We start from the raw sequence: 19,370 nt of genomic DNA, 5'->3' as shown, positions 1-19,370 counted from the left end.
AAAAATATGATAAGAGGTTCACACTATTTTTGGCTACTTGGATGACATGAGACAACAATATGCAAAGTAATTATAACATTCATTATTGCTCTTGATCTTGCCAAAAACAAAAACAAAAACAATTTGTCAATAAGGATCATAATTATGATTGTGCAACTCTCTACCACAAAAAGAATCATAATTGCGATTGTGCAACTTTACACTAGTAGTGAATTTATGGAGTCTATCTTTTGTGTTGTCTTCACTTAGGCCAGATACACAGTGCCTCTATGCCCCTCCCTTTTGGGGACTCGATTAAAACCTTTCCAAAGCATGGACTTGATTTAAATAGTCAAAAGAGTTTCAAAACATAAACTACCCAACATTCCTCGAGCAAACTAATCTTGAATAGGCTGAGCCAAAGAAATGGTGCCAAATTAATAAGCACTGAAGTAATGATATACAGCCCTTGGACTTGTTCTATACCTCACTTATAAAAAAAGAGTACAGTAAATAAAATGAAACAATTGCACAAGACTCGTTAGAAATGGCAAACCCTGTTGATACAACTCCTTTCAAAGATAAACTCCATCCAAGCAAAATAATGGTACTCACGATTTCCATCCCCTTTTCCACTATCAATTTTTGGCCTGCCAATGGCAAAAGCCAAATGTCAAGAAAAGGTTTTAAGTGGGTACCTTAAAATTTGAGGTGGCTAAATCTTGAGATAGACCATTCTCTTTGCTTTTACAGAAATTGTCTGTACTTTATATAGCTAATCCATGACCCACCTTTTTGGCAGTACTTTTCCGCTGACCCCACTGAAACTGACACCCAATCGGAAGCAATCACAGAGCATTGACTGCTTTTTCTTTTGGATCTCTTGGCAGATGACCTCAGAGCTTTACACTATTTCTTGTCACCAACTATTTCTGTACACTATGAGACTCCAGGACCCCTACAGGAGCTTCCATTTCCTTAAAGCTGTCAATAAGCAGAGGCTCAATTACGAGTACATCAACTGAGAGGCGTGTCTCAGCCAGCGTGTCTCTTGGACTCTCCTTCAAATTCACCAGGGAATGGCACTCACAGACCAAACGCATTATCATTTGGTTTAGGAGTTCCTGTGCGTATCCGAGGCAGTTTGTTGCCAGCAGCTCTTTTTTATTTAGGCAAAGTAGGTGACAAAGACGCAGACGCATTCATGGTATTTCGTGGATTTTGGAGCTGGAAGCTTGTGGACTACCACGACTCTTATGGTCACCAATAAACAACCATGGGCTGCGTCAGCAAAGTGGGGAGCACAAGGAGCTATGACAGGGCCAATAGATGTCAGGCCCATGATAGCAAAAGAATCCCAGCACGCGACACATTGCAAGGCAAAGGGAACCACCGTCATCCCTTGTTCCAAAGGAAGGGGTACACATAGATGAACTATTTGAGTGAGCTCCAAGCCCCTTTTTCCACACATCGCAAGTTTCCATAACCCATATCACATTCCAACCTTGCATCATTCAGACAATTTCATGTTTTCATTCTTTACTCCATCACAAGCTCGTTTATAAATGCATTGTAGAGTATAGTGTTCAGGAAGCATTCCTCTCTTTTCCATCTGAGTCATTATGCCAAGTGCCTTGTGAACTTCATTCACATTGAGTAGTCCATCAATAAGGACAGTGTAGGTGACTGCATTCGGATCACAACCTACAGTGTGCATCTTTTCTAAAAGTCCTAAAGCATCTTCTAGCCTTTCTTGCTTCACAATCCAGTTCATAAACAGATTATATGTCACAGAATTTGGGACGGTGTCACACGTGGATCCCGTCTCCCTCATGTGAGTCAGTACGGCAAGAGCCTTGCTGACTTTGTTCTCCTTCAATAGGCCATCTAATAGGCTGCTGTAAGTGACCACATTTGGGATGCACCCCCTCTTCTCCATCTGAGCCAATACGTCAAAAGCCTTGTCGGCTTCCTTGGCCTTCATCAGGCCATCCATCAGGATGTTGTAAGTGACCACATTTGGGGTGCACCCCCTCTTCTCCATATGTGCCAGTACGGCAAGAGCCTTGTCGGCTTCCTTGGCCTTCATCAGGACATCCATCAGGCTGTTGTAGGTGACCACGTTTGGCATGCACCCCCTCCTCTCCATCTCTGCCAGTACGGCAAGAGCCTTGTCAACTTTCTTGGCCTTCATCAGGCCATCCATCAGGCTGCTGTAAGTGACCACGTTTGGGATGCACCCCCTCTTCTCCATCTGAGTCAATACGACGAGAGCCTTGTCGACTTCCTTCGCCTTCATCAGGCCATCCATCAGGCTGTTGTAGGTGACCACGTCTGGGATGCACCCCCTCTTCTCCATCTGAGCCAGTACGGCCAGAGCCTTGTCGACTTCCTTGGCCTTCATCAGGCCATCCATCAGGCTGCTGTAAGTGACTACTTCTGGGATGCACCCCCTCTTCTCCATCTGAGCCAGTATGGCGAGAGCCTTGTCAACTCTCTTCGCCTTCATCAGACCATCCATCAGGCTGCTGTAAGTGACCACGTTTGGGATGCACCCCCTCTTCTCCATCTGAGCCAATACGACGAGAGCCTTGTCCACTTCCTTTGCCTTCATCAGGCCATCCATCAGGCTGCTGTAGGTGACCACGTTTGGGATGCACCCCCTCTTCTCCATATGTGCCAGTACGGCAAGAGCCTTGTTGGCTTCCTTGGCCTTCATCAGGACATCCATCAGGCTGTTGTACGTGACCACGTTTGGGATGCACCCCCTCCTCTCCATCTGTGCCAGTACGGCAAGAGCCTTGTCAACTTTCTTGGCCTTCATCAGGCCATCCATCAGGCTGCTGTAAGTGACCACATTTGGGATGCACCCCCTCTTCTCCATCTGAGCCAATACGACGAGAGCCTTGTCGGCTTCCTTCGCCTTCATCAGGCCATCCATCAGGCTGTTGTAGGTGACCACATTTGGGATGCACCCCCTCTTCTCCATCTGAGCCAGTACGGCCAGAGCCTTGTCGACTTCCTCGGCCTTCATCAGGCCATCCATCAGGCTGCTGTAAGTGACTACGTTTGGGCTGCACCCCCTCTTCTCCATCTGAGCCAATACGGTGAGAGCCTTGTCAACTTTCTTCGCCTTCATCAGACCATCCATCAGGCTGTTGTAAGTGACCACGTTTGGGATGCACCCCCTCTTCTCCATCCGAGCCAGTACGGCGAGAGCCTTGTCGACTTCCTTGGCCTTCATCAGGCCATCCATCAGACTGTTGTAGGTGACCACGTCTGGAATGCACCCCCTCTTCTCCATCTGAGCCAGTAAGGCAAGAGCCTTGTCGACTTCCTTGGCCTTCATCAGGCCATCCATCAGGCTGGTGTAGGTGACATCGTTTGGGGTGCATTTCCAATTCTTCAAGTAAGTCATCAGTGTGACAAGATCCTTGCCAACTTCATTAGCCTTTGGCAAGGCATCCGTCATGCCCGTACCAAATATGGTGTTCGCTCCTAAGTCGTCGTACACCAGGGAGAAGAAAACTTGAAAGGCTGGCTTCAGTTGCCCAGCTCTTAGAAGGCCATTTATAAGAATGTTGCAAGTGATGACATCTGCTTGGATTCCCATTCCATGCATGTGGTCAAAGAGTGCCAAAGCCTGGCCTAGCAACTCTGTCAATGACAATCGCAATGATGTACAGAGGAGAGTACGAGTTGGGCTGCAGCGAAGCATGGCATGCAGAAGGGCATTGCAAGTGTAAACATCAGGACAGGCACAGGACAACAAGGGCATGGAAAAGAAGAGGTGCTTGGCGTGGAAAGGCAAGCCTGCCTCACCCAGTTGCCTAATCAAGGCATTGAAAAGGTGGGTTGGAACTGGGAGAGTCGACAACTCCAGAGCACGCAGGGCCGGCCACAGGTGTGGGAGCCAAGGTGGGCGGGTAAGGGAGGTGGCCACGGCTTTCGAGATGGAGACGTCACGAGCCAAGGGCGGCGAAGAGCTGCAGGCCCAATGATAGAGACGTACAGCCATGCGGGGCGGGATGAGAGGGTGGAGAAGCACCTGCGACAAAACCATGGGAGCAGCATCATGTGAGAGAATGTGCGCAAAGTCCGACTCAAGAGCAGGGGTCCATGGAGGCTCCTTGGCAAGAAACGTGGCGGCCCTGTCAGCAATGCAGTGGGCATTGTTCATTGTCGAACCACAAACCGTGCGCAAACCTGCTGGTAGAGCCATGAAGCACACAGGTCCCAGTCTCATCCACACAAGTAAGCATACATACAGATCGGGTCCAGTGCACCGTTCAATTGATCGTCAGAGTCGCTGCAGCAGAGTTACCATGGGACCTCACCCCCCAATACCTATCATTCTACATCATACGCATGAAGTTTTTCCTCTACCCTTAATACGCTCAAAGGGTGAGCGCAGGCCGAGTTCACATCAATTGGGTGGAAGAAAGCACAACTACAGCCTCCTCCAGGCGGAACTCACCTTGCTAGGGTGGAGGAAGGAGATCCTCTTCAGGGGTGGTGGAGGCATCCAATTGGTTCCTTTTTGTCCTAGCAAGGATGGAAGAGAGTTTGGACTTTGGTGGGGGGGGGGGGTCGGAATAGTGAAAGGGAGCGGTGAAAGAAAGAAAGGCTCTTTTTTCCATGACGTGACAGAAACTTTTGTTTCTTTCATCGCCTGATGTGAACTCCATTCCTTTTTTTCTAAGTTGTGATTGGTTGGAGCCTTCACAACGAAGCCTTCGTCGCCAGAGAGTTAACCGTAGCGGGAGAAAAATCTCATGTGGCAAGCCATTGCATCAAATGTGTAATTGTAGGACTTCATACACAATTAGATGTTGCGGCTCGAAAAGTAAGGGCAAAACTTGAGGTGAGAGAGTGATCTCCATGCGTAGGTGTGCACAAAGAGGGCTGTGCGGTAGCTTCCATTTTTCCAAAATGCACTACACTAAAGCTTCACGCGCAATATTTACTCAAGAGAAGTGTCCAACAAGGGAAATCCAAGCAAAAAGAGATTCACCAAATGTATGTGCAAAACAAACCTTCAATCAAGAAGCAAAGCAACTTTTGCAAATTCCTATCTACATGTATTATATGTATCAGCATGTTGCATCATATACAAATAGCTAAAAAATTAGATATCTAATGTGCGACTTGCAGATCACAGCTACAACTTATTAATGACATTTGTTAAAGCCTTATTGATCAAGGGCATGAGGACAATGCTTTTTTTGGTGCGGTCCCAAATAGTTGAAACATGATTTTTGCACCTTTGCCCTTTGAAAATCTTTGGTTGATGGTCTCTTCTTGGCCACGTTGGTGTCATAAAATCTAATATCTAACCAACCCAAATGATTTTCTCATATTAAACTGATCATTTAATGTGGGAGAATAAACAAAAACAAGGGTTGGAATATAGACATGTGCTTATGGATCTGTCTCAACAACGGGGCCAAGGTTAAAGAGGTCCACATGAGAGATGGTATGTTGAAGAGCAATGCTACATAATGGAGCTTAAAGACCTTAGGGTTAGCTTCATTAAAGACCTTCAAAAGTTAGTGTTAAAAAGTCATTTGACCTTAGGCAAGCTAGGACTAACCTTGAGGTGGAAATCTTACCCAAGCATGAGGTGTTTGTCATGCTTGCTAACTAAGGTGCTTAAGGTGTTTTTGGGAACCTTTCCCAAGCTTGAGGTGCTTCTCATACTTAAATAACTAAGATTCTTGAAGTATTCAATTCAAACATGATCTCTCAAGAGACATAAACGATTTTCATGCTTAAATAATTAGGTGCTTGAAGTATTCAATTCAAACATGATATCTAAAGAAGCATAAAAGACACATGTAAAGATACTCTCCATGTGGCCCTCATGATGTGCTTGAATCCTATTGGATAGGCTTTAAACGGGTCCAATGAGAATTGAGATGTATAAAAATAATTAATTAAGTTCTTTCTTTCAAAGAGGAAAAAGAGGACACATGTCCAAATGTTATAATTAAATAATACGCGAGAGAGAGAGAGAGAGAGAGAGGGGGGTGGACCAAGCATGAGAGGGGATATACTCTCCCACACACACAGACACACACACACTCATTGTGGGAAGTGCAAAGTGCAAGAGCTCCATCTCCTTCTGCAAGCTTGTTGAGAAGTTGAGAGCCTACACCAACACTCTTGGCTATGGAATGCAAATCAAATCAAGAGCCATGCTCCAATGCTTAAGCTTGTCATCTTCACTACACCATAACCCAAAGTTATCGACGCCCGTACCTTTCCACGCGGATATAAACGTTTTTACACTCCGTCAATATGCGTGTCGATAAGTGCGTCGATATGGCCGTGAAAAGGCAAAATTTTCCACGCGTATATCGACGCACTTATCAACGTGCATATCGACGCTAAAAATTTGGGGAGGAAAAAGGGGAACCCGCGCGCAAGGGCCATTTTCGCCCTCAACGCGCGCGCTCAGATCTTGGCCGAACTCTGCAAAGCAGGTATTATGGCACTCTTCCACCCCCCCCCCCCCCCCCCCCCCCCCCCCCCCCCCCCCAACCTCTCTCTCTCCCTCTCTCTCTCCACATTGTGTGTGTGTGTGTAGGAAAGAGAGAGAGAGAGAGAGAGAGAGAGAGAGAGAGCGGTGTGTGTGTGTGTGTGCATATGTAGGAGAGAGAGAGAGAGAGAGAGAGAGAGAGAGAGAGAGAGAGAGAGAGAGAGAGTGTGTGTGTGTGTAGGAAAGAAAGAGAGAGAGAGAGAGAGAGAGAGAGAGAGAAGTGTATGTGCGTGTATGAAATTAAAGAGAGATAGAGAGAGAAAAATGTCTGCGTAGGAAATTAAAACTAGAGAGAGAGAGAGAAAGAATTATGGTTTACGTACAAAATTAAAATTAAAGAAAGAAATGAAATGAAATGTTATATTAACTCTTCAAAAGGCCAAAGTGACCTATGAGACCAGAAAGTTACAATGTGGTGGATCTGATACAAAGTCAGAATAACAAGATGACAAAATGACAAAATAAAATATTATGGAATCCTAAACTGCTGGGTGTGGACTAAGCAGATAAAACAGCTAGCTGGGATAGGTATATCATAGGAGATCCAGCATCTGTCTCGCGGACCTCATCAATCTCCTCCATGTTAAGTAGTCTGACCGGGCATTGTGCATGTCGAGCCAAAGTGACCTGGATCGTCTGATGCAGCCTCTGTCGATGTTGTGTAGTCTAGCCTCCGCAGTCGTGGGCGTCTGGATCTCCATAGCTCAGTCGCTCGTTCGATCAGTACGTAGAGAGATAGGGAAGTAGACAACGAGAGAGAGAGAGAGAGAGACAGAGAGAGAGAGAGAGAGAGAGAGAGAGAGAGAGAGAGAGAGATAGGGAAGTAGAGAGCGAGAGAGAGAGAGAGAGAGAGATAGAGATATCGGAAAATAGAGAGAGAGAAAGAGATAGGAAATAGAGAGAGAGAGAGAGAAAGAGAGTGATATATATTTATTTATTTATTTATATTTATATGTAGAGAGAGAGAGAGATAAGGAAGTGGAGAGTGAGACAGAGAGAGAGATAGGGAAATAGGGACAGAGAAAAAGATAGGGAATATATATATATATATATATAGAGAGAGAGAGAGAGAGAGATAGGGAATAGAGAGAGAAAGAGAGTGATATATATATTATAGAGAGAGAGAGAGAGAAAGAGAGTGATATCTATATATATATATATATATATATATATAGAGAGAGAGAGAGAGAGAGAGAGAGAGAGAGTGATATATATATATATATATATAGAGAGAGAGAGAGAGAGAGAGAGAGAGAGAGAAGTGGAGAGCGAGACAGAGAGAGAGATAGGAAAATAGGAAAATAGGAAAATAGAGAGAGAAAGAGAGATAGCGAGAGCGAGAGAAAGGGAGATAGCGAGAGCGAGGTCAAGAGAGAAAGAATGAGGGATAGGGTACGTAGACAGAGAGAGAGAGAGAGAGAGAGAGAGAGAGAGAGAGAGAGAGAGAGAGAGAGAGAAATAAAGAGATAGAGAGTGATATATATATATATAGAGAGAGAGAGAGAGAATTAACTAGAGATAGCTACAGAGATAGAGAGATAGAGATAGATAGTAGATAGAGAAAGAGAGAGAGAAAGAGTTAGGTTGGCTGACCAATTGCATGTGTGAAAAGGACAGAAAATCTCTCTATATCTCTCTCTCTCCCTCTAGAAGAAACTATGGAACTAAAAGAGGCAAAGGGGTTTTGCCCGCTACATGCATTGCCATGTACACCTGGGAGTGCATGTATGTGTCTACCCATATAGAATTTGACCAATAAAGACAAGATTTTGACCCGATGGTCCTGATCTCCGTACACCTCTGGACCGAGGTGTACGGAGATTGGGCAAGACTAGAGAATGCGAGGTAGTTTACATTGTGAGGAGTATATATATTAAAACAACATTCATAATCATTGTAGATGGCAACCAACTAACATGGAGAAAAAGATTGCATGCTCGTGCACGCTCTGTAAGTATTAAATCATGTGCAAGCGTAGGATATGTAATGAGCATGTGCACAAGTACGGAGAGTTTGCTAAAGAAACCGTACAGAATCTACGATACGACTCCTACGGAACAGGCATTGATTTTCGCGACATAGCACCTACATCTGAGAGAGAGAGAAAAAGGATTATGCGTGAAGGTCCGACCAATATAGAGCCAAGGATGGAAGCAGAAAAGGACTTACAGACCGAAGACGACGGCATGGAGGAGATGCTGGATGCCTTCTTCCAGACAAGCGAGGAGAACGCTAACGAAACAGCACCAGAAGCCGTGCGCCTATCTCCTAAAGACATGTTGAGAAAGTTGGCACGTCAACCAATCTATGAAGGCGCCAAAATATCGACGCTTCATACTTATCTGGCGTTTTTGAATCTTCAGTCAGTGTACGGGTGGTCAGATGCAAGCGTCACTGCTTTGTTTAGGTACGTAATTTACATAAGAGATTTTCCGATTGCAACAATGACGTGCTTGGAGAGCTTTTTAATTTAATGTGGCTTAAACAGGTTTTTATGGGAGTAACTTCTCCCGGCTGGCAATGAAATGCCCTCCTCGAGGCCAGGCGCAAAGCAACTATTGACCACAGTTGTCTTGGACTGTATACAATAAGATTCATGCATGTCCAAATGATTGCATTCTTTTTCACATGAATTCGAAGATTTTTTGTCGTGTCCGAAGTGCGGAGCAATGCGCTACAAACAAGATGCAGTTGGCGAGACAGTGCCAGCTAAAGTGTTGCGGTATTTCCCTATTATTCCTAGGATAAAAAGCATGTTTCGTTGTGGTTCCATTGCAAAGTTGATGCGGTGGCATTCTACGAATAGATCCACTGACGCAACATTTAGGGTGCCCGCTAATTCAAAGGCCTGGAGGCACATTGAAGATACCTAGCTACATTTTAAGAGTGAACCATGCAATTTGCGTTTGGGCATGGCAATGGATGGAGTCAATCCATTTGGCTTGAGAAGCTTGTCATGGAGCACTTGGCCTGTGTGCCTTATCAATTACAACCTCCCGTCGGGGCTTTCCATCAAGAAGGGTCATTTGATATTAAGCTTGATTGTACCTGGTAAGTTCAAGGCAAAAAACATGGATGTTTATCTAGCTCCACTAGTTGACGAACTCTAGGAGTTATGGCATGGGATCGACATAGCAGATGCGGTTGAACCAGTAGGAGAACAACATGCAAGGATCCATGGACTTCTTATGTGGACTATGCATGATTGGCCAGGATACGGAGAAGCTTCTGGTAATGGTTCTTGATTTACAAAATTCTTGCTATTCGCAAGCACTTTGCCTTGGCCTAATTCATGCTTTAATATATGCAGGGCTAACAGCTTCGGGATACAATGCATGTCCAATTTGCGGGCAATCTTTGGATGTGCGTTATTCTGCCTCTCTTCGAAAGACAATTTATCAAGGCCACCACCGTTATCTTCCAGATGGCCATCACTTGCGCGAAGGTCAGCTTGGTCATGTCGAATGTCGTCCTATGCATGTACAAGAGTGGCATCGCCGATGGGTGCAACATGAGGGGAAACCTGTTCCAGGAATGAAACGTTTGTCCATTCTCCATACGTTGCCGTACTGGGGTGATCTACTAATTAACCATTTGTTGGATCCAATGCATATATTCAAGAATGTGGGAGAGCTCCTCTGGAAGACAATCATGGGAATGAAAGACAATCGAGCTTCACAAGATGATTTGCAGTCAGTTGGAAAGATGCCAGAGCTGTGGCCTTTCACCAATGCAGCTGGCCAAACAAAACTTCCAAGAGCGCCATGGGTATTGCTAAAAAACGAAGAGCGACAAGTTAAAAGGGTGATTTCAGAGTTCAGGACGCCAACAGGATATATGCGATGTCTCAAGACAGCATTCACCCGTGACGATCAACTGTCAGGACTGAAATCGCACGATTGGCATAAGTTCTTGCAATTCATTCTTCCAATTGCGATCAAGGCGTGTTTAACGGAGGAAGTGCGGACCTGCATATACAAGATTTCTGAGCTAGTGCGGTGGATCTCTTCCAAGGAGATACGGGAGGAATCTATTGCAGTCGCAAGGGCTAACTCCATTGAGGCAGTTTGCATGATTGAGAAGTATCTTCCCACGAGCTGCCTAACTATCCAAATGCACTTGCTCGTCCATGTAGTAGATGAGGTTGCAGTGGCAGGTGCAGTCCACAGCTGTTGGATGTTCTTTCTAGACAGTTCATGAAAACACTTAAGGGTTTTGTTCGCCAAAAAGCGCGTCCAAAGGGGAGCATGGCAGAAGGATGTCTAGTGCAAGAGTCTCTTGTATTGACGACCGAATTTCTATCCGTTTCTGACCCAAAAATGCCTTGACTGTGGAGCGATGAGGAGGATGCAAGACTGGTGGGAGAGGAGCCGCAAGGGCAAGGGGTGCCGAAGAAAATGAACGACACCATGCAAGAAAAAATCATGAAGTTCTGCATACTAAATTCAGCGCCGATGCAAAAATGGCTTGAAAGGTACGAAGAAGAGAAAGAGAGACGCAATAGGGAGCGACAAGATTTCAAGCGAAGCCAAACGACTAGAGGCTTACCCTTGCCAGACTATCTCGCTCCTCTACCTGAATTCCCTACAATGGCATGGTTGGACAAGACAGTGAGAGCAGCTCGACAAATCGGAGAACCCATATCTCTAGAAGAGGAAGAGTTGGCTATTGGATGTGACTGGAAGTATCATACATACATGGCACTGTGGTCGCATGGAAAGCATTTCAGAACACAAAAAAATTGACAGCAGAAGAAACACGTTTGACAGTGGGGTAATGGTTAGTTTCATGCAAAAGAGCAGGGCCAGTGCTAGAGACATGAATGAGAGCACTAACAACCTAGATTACTATGGTCTGGTGTCAGATATCCTAAAAGTTAGCTTCAGGCGGTTTGAGATGTTTTTGTTTGATGTGAAGTGGTTCAAGGTTACTTTTGGTCGCAATGCAATGGTACGCAAAGATGGAAACAAACTTGTGCAAATAGATTCTACAAAGGTTTGGACAGATGCGAGCGACACATTTGCTCTCCCCGAACATTGAGAGCAAGTGGTCTTTGTACCGAACCCTCAAGAGCGACAACGGTGGTTTGTGGTTCAGGTTGCTCCAAGAAATAAACAAGTATTTGAAGGGCAAGAGCTCCTGGAGGAAAGTTAGTCAGACGACATCCATACTATTGTGACATTAGATGAGATGGACGAAGATATGGCAGAGGAATCTGACAGATAAACGAGGGATGACGCAGACGAGGCATAATTGACACTTGTAGATGAAGATGCAATGGATGAAGACAATCTGCGAGAACGAGTTGGGACAGAGTTATGTTTGCAATTAGAGATAAACAATGATACGGTGCAAGATCTTATCGATGATGCCTCACTCGTCGAGGCCTAGGCCTGTAAGTGTTTGTGTAAAGACGTTGATTTAAAATTAAGCTTAAAGTTAATTTAAACAATTGCGTTCTGATGCTTTATTTTACTTTCTTTGTGCAGGACTTTAGTATGGCATACCAGTTTCCATGCAGATGCATTGATGGGCTTCGTCACACATATGACGCCTGCTCAGATGGAAGAGGCTTCTCAGTACTGGGTAGCCAGAGGCACGGGTACTACCCCTCTGGGCTTCACACCCGAGGGTCCAACGCCTAGGGGGGGACGCCTATGGGGGGGACGCCTACGGGTACGATGCCTGCTTCTCCCATCACGACCGCTTCGACACCTAGGGGTGGGGCAGAGGCGGGTACGTCCTCATCTCCGCATCACAGGCACACTCGCCGATCTCGGTGATCGTCAGGTGGAGGTGGTGGTTGCTGTGGAGGAGGGTCCACAGATGCTTCGACCCCTCCTCGCTCACGACCCCCATCCTACCCAGGCACACCTCTCGACACACCTCTTGGCACACCTCGTACACCTTGGGGGGCACACGATCCTAGTGCCTCCAAGCTCTATACTGTACGGGTAGATGGTTCTGTTGACATGGATAGAGTTGGGACTAATATGACACAGCGGATTCGCCAGCTCGCGGAGCTACAGTTTTCGACTAGCATTCTGACGCCTTGGCTTGAGCAGGATGAGGACAAAGTCAGTTACATAGTGGAGACCATCCTGAGAGAGTACGAGCCTGCTCCGGGTTCAAAGGCTGTTCCGAGGAGGTGGATCAAGGGTGTTGCACGGGACACCGTGAAACATCGACAAGATGCAGCTCGGAAGGCTTTCAGGACCGGCTCGCCGAAGCCTTCGGGCATCCCACACGAGACATGGCTGCAGATCAGGGAGGATGAGCGGACAGCGGACACGCGGTTCAGATAGCAGCGTCAAGCCGCGCATATACGACAGATGACCAGGGGGACATCTCATCTTGGCAGCGGAGGCTTCGACACCTTTTGCTATGAGTTTGTGAGTTTCTAATCCAATCTTAACTATGGCCTTTTTTAAAACGCAATGAATCATGTATTCTTATTACTTTGATTTTTGTATAAATGCAGAATCTTGCGATGCATCGAGCCCTGACACGCCAGGAGGAGTCAGATGGATATCGCAGAGGTATCTATGAAGTATTGAATGATCTTGATGCTTCAGGAGAGCCTGTAGACTGCGAGGCCTTAGAGTCTCGCTGATCACTTGAGGTGAAACGTTAATATGTGTGAGTTGATTTAATTAAGTAAGTATATGTGAAGTAATATCAATACTAATTTTGTGAGTTGTCCTATGTGCAGGTTGTGACGCCTAGTCATCAGTGGACCGGATTTCATATATATGCTTTGTGAGACACAGACACGCTTATGTGTCTCTTTTTTGTATAGACATGTATGGTTATGGTTATTGTTTTCCTTATGGTTATGGTTATTGTCATTGTCATTGTATAGACATGGTTATGGTTCAGGTTTTGTTTATGGTTATGTTTAACTTTCTGGTTATGCTTATGGTTATTGTTAATTTTGTTTATGGTTATGGTTATCTGCATTATGGTTTTGATCAAAGTGGTTATGGCCAGTTATGGTTTTAATTTGGTTATGGTTTTGCACAAATTAAGTTCGATATAGTTATGCTTTTAAGTTGGTACGGTTATGGTTTTGCACAAAGTTCATTTCATTTCTTTCATTGGCCTTAAATCTCATGTGAGATCCTACATGGATAGCATGTAGGAGGCGTATACATGATATGGTTTTTTTTGAAACGTTTATGTAAAAACGAAGGGAGCTCTGCTGAAATTTTTGCAGGAGCACGGTTGATTTTGGTGCTGCTCGCTTTCTTGAGCAGAGGACAAGCAGTCTGGCTGTGGCTGTGTCCATCTTTTCACTGGACACAGGCCAAGCTGCCTGTCTTGTGCCCAAGAATTTTTTTTTCTATTATGGTCGTCGCTATGCGCGTTGCTAAGCTCGTCGCTATACGCGTCGATTAAATTACCTTTTGACGCGCATATCGACGCATATAGCGACGATTTCGTAGGGACACGTATATCGACGGGCATAGCGACGGAATGCGTCAAAACCTGCATCGAAGGTCCCCTTTTTTGCTGTAGTGCTTCTTCATCTTCATTAGTATGTTATTTTGCTATGCTAAGCAAGAAGATTAATGATAAGTAAATAACTATTTCTTTCTCCTATGAATGATTCTTCTTCCTCTTCCCTATCCTCATTCCCCGCTAGCTCTCTCCACCTTCGAAGGTGTTTGAGGCGTCATAAAATCTAATATCTAACCAACCCAAATGATTTTCTCATATTAAACTGATCATTTAATGAGGGATAATAAACGGGAACAAGGGTTAGAATATAGACATGTGCTTACGGATCTATCTCAACATGGGGGCCAATGGTAAAGGGGTCCAAATGAGAGATGGTATGTCAAAGAGAAAGGCTAGCTAATGGAGCTTAAAAGACCTTAGGGTTAGCTTCATTAAAGACCTCCAATGGTTAGTGTTAAAAGTCCTTTGACCTTAGGCAAGCCAGGGCTGAGCTTGAGGGTGGGAACCCGACCTAAGCTTGAGGTGCTTGTCGTGCTTGATGACTAAGGTGCTTGAGGTGCTTGTCATGCTCGATGAGAAAGGTGCTTGAGAAGCTTCCCATGCATGGGGAGTAGGGTGCTTTAGTAAAAAAGAGACCATACAAAGGAGGGGGAAAGCCACAAAGTTAGGGGAATCTTTGACTTAACCTCCCACTCACCCCAAGGCACCCCCTTTCTCAAGGAGACACATGGACACATGTCATACTCTCCCTATGCTTAGCCACATGGTGTGCTTGAATCCTATTGGCTGGGCTAAAGAGGGCTCCAATGAGCTTCTAGTTCCATTCAACAAATATCTAGATATTTTTCAGGCTCTCTCTCTCTCTCTCTCTCAAAGGGGTAAGGAGGAGACTTGTCCAAAGACTACCTATGTACTTGAAATGCATGGGGCATGTGATTGGCTAGGGGGAGGGGGGTTCAATGAGCTTAAGGCTTGAGCAAAAAGGGGGGCTCGCCCAAAGCAAGCAAGGGGTATCCTTGGGTGTATACACCTCTCACACACTCATTTTTTTCAAGTATTCTCACTTGGTGAAAGTAGGGAACTCCATCTCCTTCTCCAAGCTTGTTGAGAAGTGAGAGCTTACACCAACACTCTTGGCTATGCAATGCAAATCCAACCAAGAGCCATGCTTCAATGCTTAAGCTTGCCATCTTCTCCATCTTCATTACTATGATATTATGTATGCTAGAAAGAAGAGTGATGATAAGTGAGGAACTATTTCTTTCTTCTATGGAATGTTTCTTCTTCCTCTTCCCTACCCTCATTCCACACTAGCTCTCTCCACCTTTGGAGGTGTTTGAGGCCTTGGGACTGAGGCTTGGGATAGTTAATGCTTTCTATAAAGTTTATGTTATGCTCATGATGCATGAAGCTTTTCATCTTCATTGCATCACCTAGGTCACAGGGAACACAAAGATTGTATTGTACCAAGTCTCTCTTGATGGAAGAAACTATAATACAAATGCCTATCGGAGGGGGACCGGATCCACATAAATTCGTTCCTCAACTGTTGTCATGTTCTCTAAACTCTCTCTCTTGCAAAAGTAATGTTCATGCCAAGTTAATTAAGTACCATGTTTATGTTGCTACCATCAATTAAATTCACCCACTATGCTCACAAAGTAACCTCACAAAATTGCTTTTTCTAATTTCCTAATTCTGCTAATCTCAAAGTTCATAGGCTATTTCCATTACATCAGGCCTTGGGACTGAGGCTTGGGATAGTTAATTCTTTTTGCAAAGTCTACGTTATGCTCGTGATGCATGAAGCTTTCCATATTCATTGCATCACCTAGGTCACAAGGAGCACAAAGATTGTATTGTACCAAGTCTCTCTTGATGGGAGAATCTATAATACAAAAGCCTTTTGGAGGGGGGACCGGTTCCAAGTAAAGTGAATCCTCAACCATTGTCATGTTCTCTAATACTCTCTCTTGCAAAAGTATTGTTCATGCCAAGTTTTTTAAGTACTATGTCTATGTTGCTACCATCAATTAAGTTCACCCTCTATGTTCTCAAAGTAATCTCACAAAAGTGCTCACTCTGTAATTCTCTTAATTTCGTTATTCTCAAAGTTCATAGGCCATTTCCATTACATTGGTATCAAAGCATTTGGTTTCTCTTTTCTTGCTTAAGAAGAGAGGTCCTTAAGTAGCCTATTAATGGTTGATTTTGTTAATTATATTAGGGTAAGTGGGACTGGGATCTATTATCGGTTTTGTTGAGCCTATTGTGTGGGATATGGTCCCACCTCGGGAGCTTTGATCTTTATAATGGGGTCTTTCTAGACTTTCCTACGGTTTTACCATTATTGAGCCATAAGAAGTCCGAAAGGATCTATCCCTCGTCAATTCTGCTATGTTAGAACCACTTCACTACTCTCTATAATTAACCAATTCAAGCCGTGGGTGTAGATACTCAAGTGCTAATTTTCAAAGGCTAAGAGGAGTAGCAACTAAGGTTTTGAATCGCCAAAGAATACACTAAGTAAACACATAAGTATAATTAGCATGGCTGACAATAACCAAGAGAGTAGAATGAACATTGATAACTTTGATTTTGCACATGAAGGTGCTAATGATGATGCCCCCATGTTTATCAATTATCTTGTTACTAGGGAGTCTTACCAAATGGCGAGCAAATATTTTTGAGCGAGGCAAAAACCGAGCACCTTTCCCCCAAAAATAAAGTCATGCAAGGAAAGATAAACACGTGCACGCATGCGCGCACACACACACACACACACACACACACACACACACAAATCTCAAAAGGGTATAGTGAGAGAAATAGATGAATAATGCAATTGAGTGATTCTATAAGAGTACTCATCATTATATGCTTGAGAGATGCATCATTATGTCTAAAAGGGAGAGAAAGAGAAAGAACAAGAGAGGGATAGTGTGGATTGAGAGAGCACATATTGTGGAAATAGATATTGTCAGTGGGTGGAAGGGAGAATGTGATCCTTCTCCATATATGTACTAATTTCATTCAAATCTTTGAACAAAATGAATACATATATAGAGCATGATCACATTCTCCCTAGTGGATGGAAGGGAGAATGCGATCATGCTCCATATATGTACTAATTTCATTCAAATCTTTGATAAAGTTATGTCAGGCAAAGTCTAACCCTTTCTTCAATTACAAAAAGGTCCCTCAAAATGTAGAAAAATTTATTTAAAATATTCACATTAAAAGCACCATATAGCGAGCATGAGCATGATCGATGTATAATCTTAGTTTGGTCAATTAAACATAACAAAACATGTTTATTTAGATTTGCATTAATCACCATCAGCTACATTATGTTTGTGATGTTGATCTTATGCATCATAATCAAGTGGCATAGTCAACTAGGTGGAAATTTAACCTATTTTCATCCCCAATTTTTGTCTTTGCTACAACCTTATGTAGACGATGTAGGGCACATTTTTAAAATAGGCTTCTAGGGGTGCAAGAGTTTCATCCAACTCATGGAAGAAACCTAGCCTAATTCATTACATGCCTTCTATTTTCTTACCATTGATGATGTCTTGATGTACCTTTCATCAAATTAGTCGTACATATAGCGCTTATTTGATGTCTATATTTATACATGCTTGGGATCATGAGGCCAAGGCAAATGGCGTACGCCCCTCTCTCTCTCTCTCTCTCTCTCTCTCTCTCTCTCTCTCTCTCTCTCTCTCTCTCGGAAAAAATGTGTGATTTTATAGAAGCCCATTTTCTAAGGGTTCTATGTTGTATGTACAAGGGATCATTTCTCTTGAAATGGAATTGTGTATAGCCATCCATGTCGAATGACTCTCTCTCTCTCTCTCTCTCTCTCTCTCTCTCTCTCTCTCTCTCTCTCTCTCTCTCAATACCAAGTCTTGAGTTGAAAACTCCACGCCACATTGATCTTTCAAGTCTCTTGGGATTGTTCATACAATGTTAAAAACTTATCCTCTCTCTAATCTCTCATTCATTATGAGTATAGAACAAGCTATAATTATATAAAGTTTTTAGAATGCTTGCTTCCACATTAGAATTTTATACTCCTGAAGTATAGGACCATGATTTATAAAAATTCTTTAATTTCTATGGAATCAACAAAGATTCTCATGTGCAAGTGGGAGTTGCATGGCAATCGGCACCTCTCTCTCTCTCTCTCTCTCTCTCTCTCTCTCTCTCTCTCTCTCTCTCTCTCTCTCTCTCTCTCTCTCTCTTTTCATGCGTGCAATTGGCCGTCTTCTCTTCAATGCAGTAGGAGTTAGAGTCAAAGATGTTGGGAGTATTGCAAGAGTAGCGAGTCCGTCTTTGAAATTGTTTTTTTATTTATATTGAATTGGGAAAATTGAAGGCAACGTTGGGTTTGTCTGAGTGGTATAGGCCAACATAATACATCTTGAAACAGTTTGCATTGAACGCTCACTCCTTGCTCTTTTAATAAATGATCAGCCTTTGAAGATAAGCGAGAAGCTCCCTGAGGAGTGAAAGAACCTCATGAGGAATCCATTGATGAATAATGAGCCAGTAAGTATGCAAATCCTGGTCAAATGGTTCAGAAATAAAAATAAGAATAAAATGCTTTTGGAAGAAAAACGGTGGCCCATCTCTAGTGAACTGCTTGTGGCCATCCGAGCCGGCATGGATGGCTACATATAGTTTTCAAGAAGATGAGGAACCAGTCTTGACAACTCGTTGTGACCATCCTTGCCAGAGCTCCTTGAGGATTGAAAGAATCTCTTGACGATTCCATTGAACGTCAAGAGAGATGAGCCAGTATGTCCTAACGATTTTAGAAAAATCTGAATTGAGGAGAATCTTCAGTAGATGCCGACGAAGCTGTTGGGAAAAAATCTAAGAAAAAACACGTGAGGCGAGCGAAGGTAGAGGCTTCAGACAAGGTAGAGAGCAGTTGAGGAAAGGGCGGGTTGGGGTTAAGTACTACGCATAGAAGCTGATGCAGAGATGTTTTTCTTATACACATGCGGACGAATGTGGGCACCCAAAAACCTTTGGTGAGGTGGTTACTCAAATTCTGCATGCATTCATCCGAGTTCGATTCTCTTTAGGAGTTTTGGGGACTATTTGGTTGGCACCTACACACGGGTTAGCCGAGGCTTCAATCGGGATCTACAAAGATTTCGTGTAATAAAACCACGAACCTACCAGCATGTCAGTAAGAATGCAAGGCCTAGTCAAATGGTTCAAAAAAGTTTTAAAAAAGAGAGAAAATGGTTTTTGATAAGGCCAATCTCTACTCAAAACTGCTTGTGTCCGCACCGGCGCAAATGGCTACATATAGTTTCAACAGCGACAATTTTGCTTCTGCTTTTGAGTAGTAGAGCCTCACGAATATGCG

General features: G+C 44.0%; 1 protein-coding gene across 1 annotated transcript; it reads right to left on the bottom strand.

The window, feature by feature from the left end:
* Positions 1 to 495: 495 nt before the first annotated feature.
* On the bottom strand, positions 496 to 4,492 carry LOC147456418 (uncharacterized). Its single transcript, XM_086514900.1, has one exon. The coding sequence runs from the start codon at positions 4,223 to 4,225 to the stop codon at positions 1,490 to 1,492; it is 2,736 nt and encodes a 911-aa protein (XP_086371026.1). The 5' UTR covers positions 4,226 to 4,492; the 3' UTR covers positions 496 to 1,489.
* Between the last annotated feature and the right edge of the window lie 14,878 nt (positions 4,493 to 19,370).

This window comes from Adiantum capillus-veneris, chromosome 6 (genome assembly GCF_014529385.1).
Source record: "Adiantum capillus-veneris isolate H3 chromosome 6, ASM1452938v2, whole genome shotgun sequence".
Lineage (NCBI taxonomy): Eukaryota > Viridiplantae > Streptophyta > Polypodiopsida > Polypodiales > Pteridaceae > Adiantum > Adiantum capillus-veneris.
This window is presented reverse-complemented; position numbering and strand designations above follow the sequence as displayed.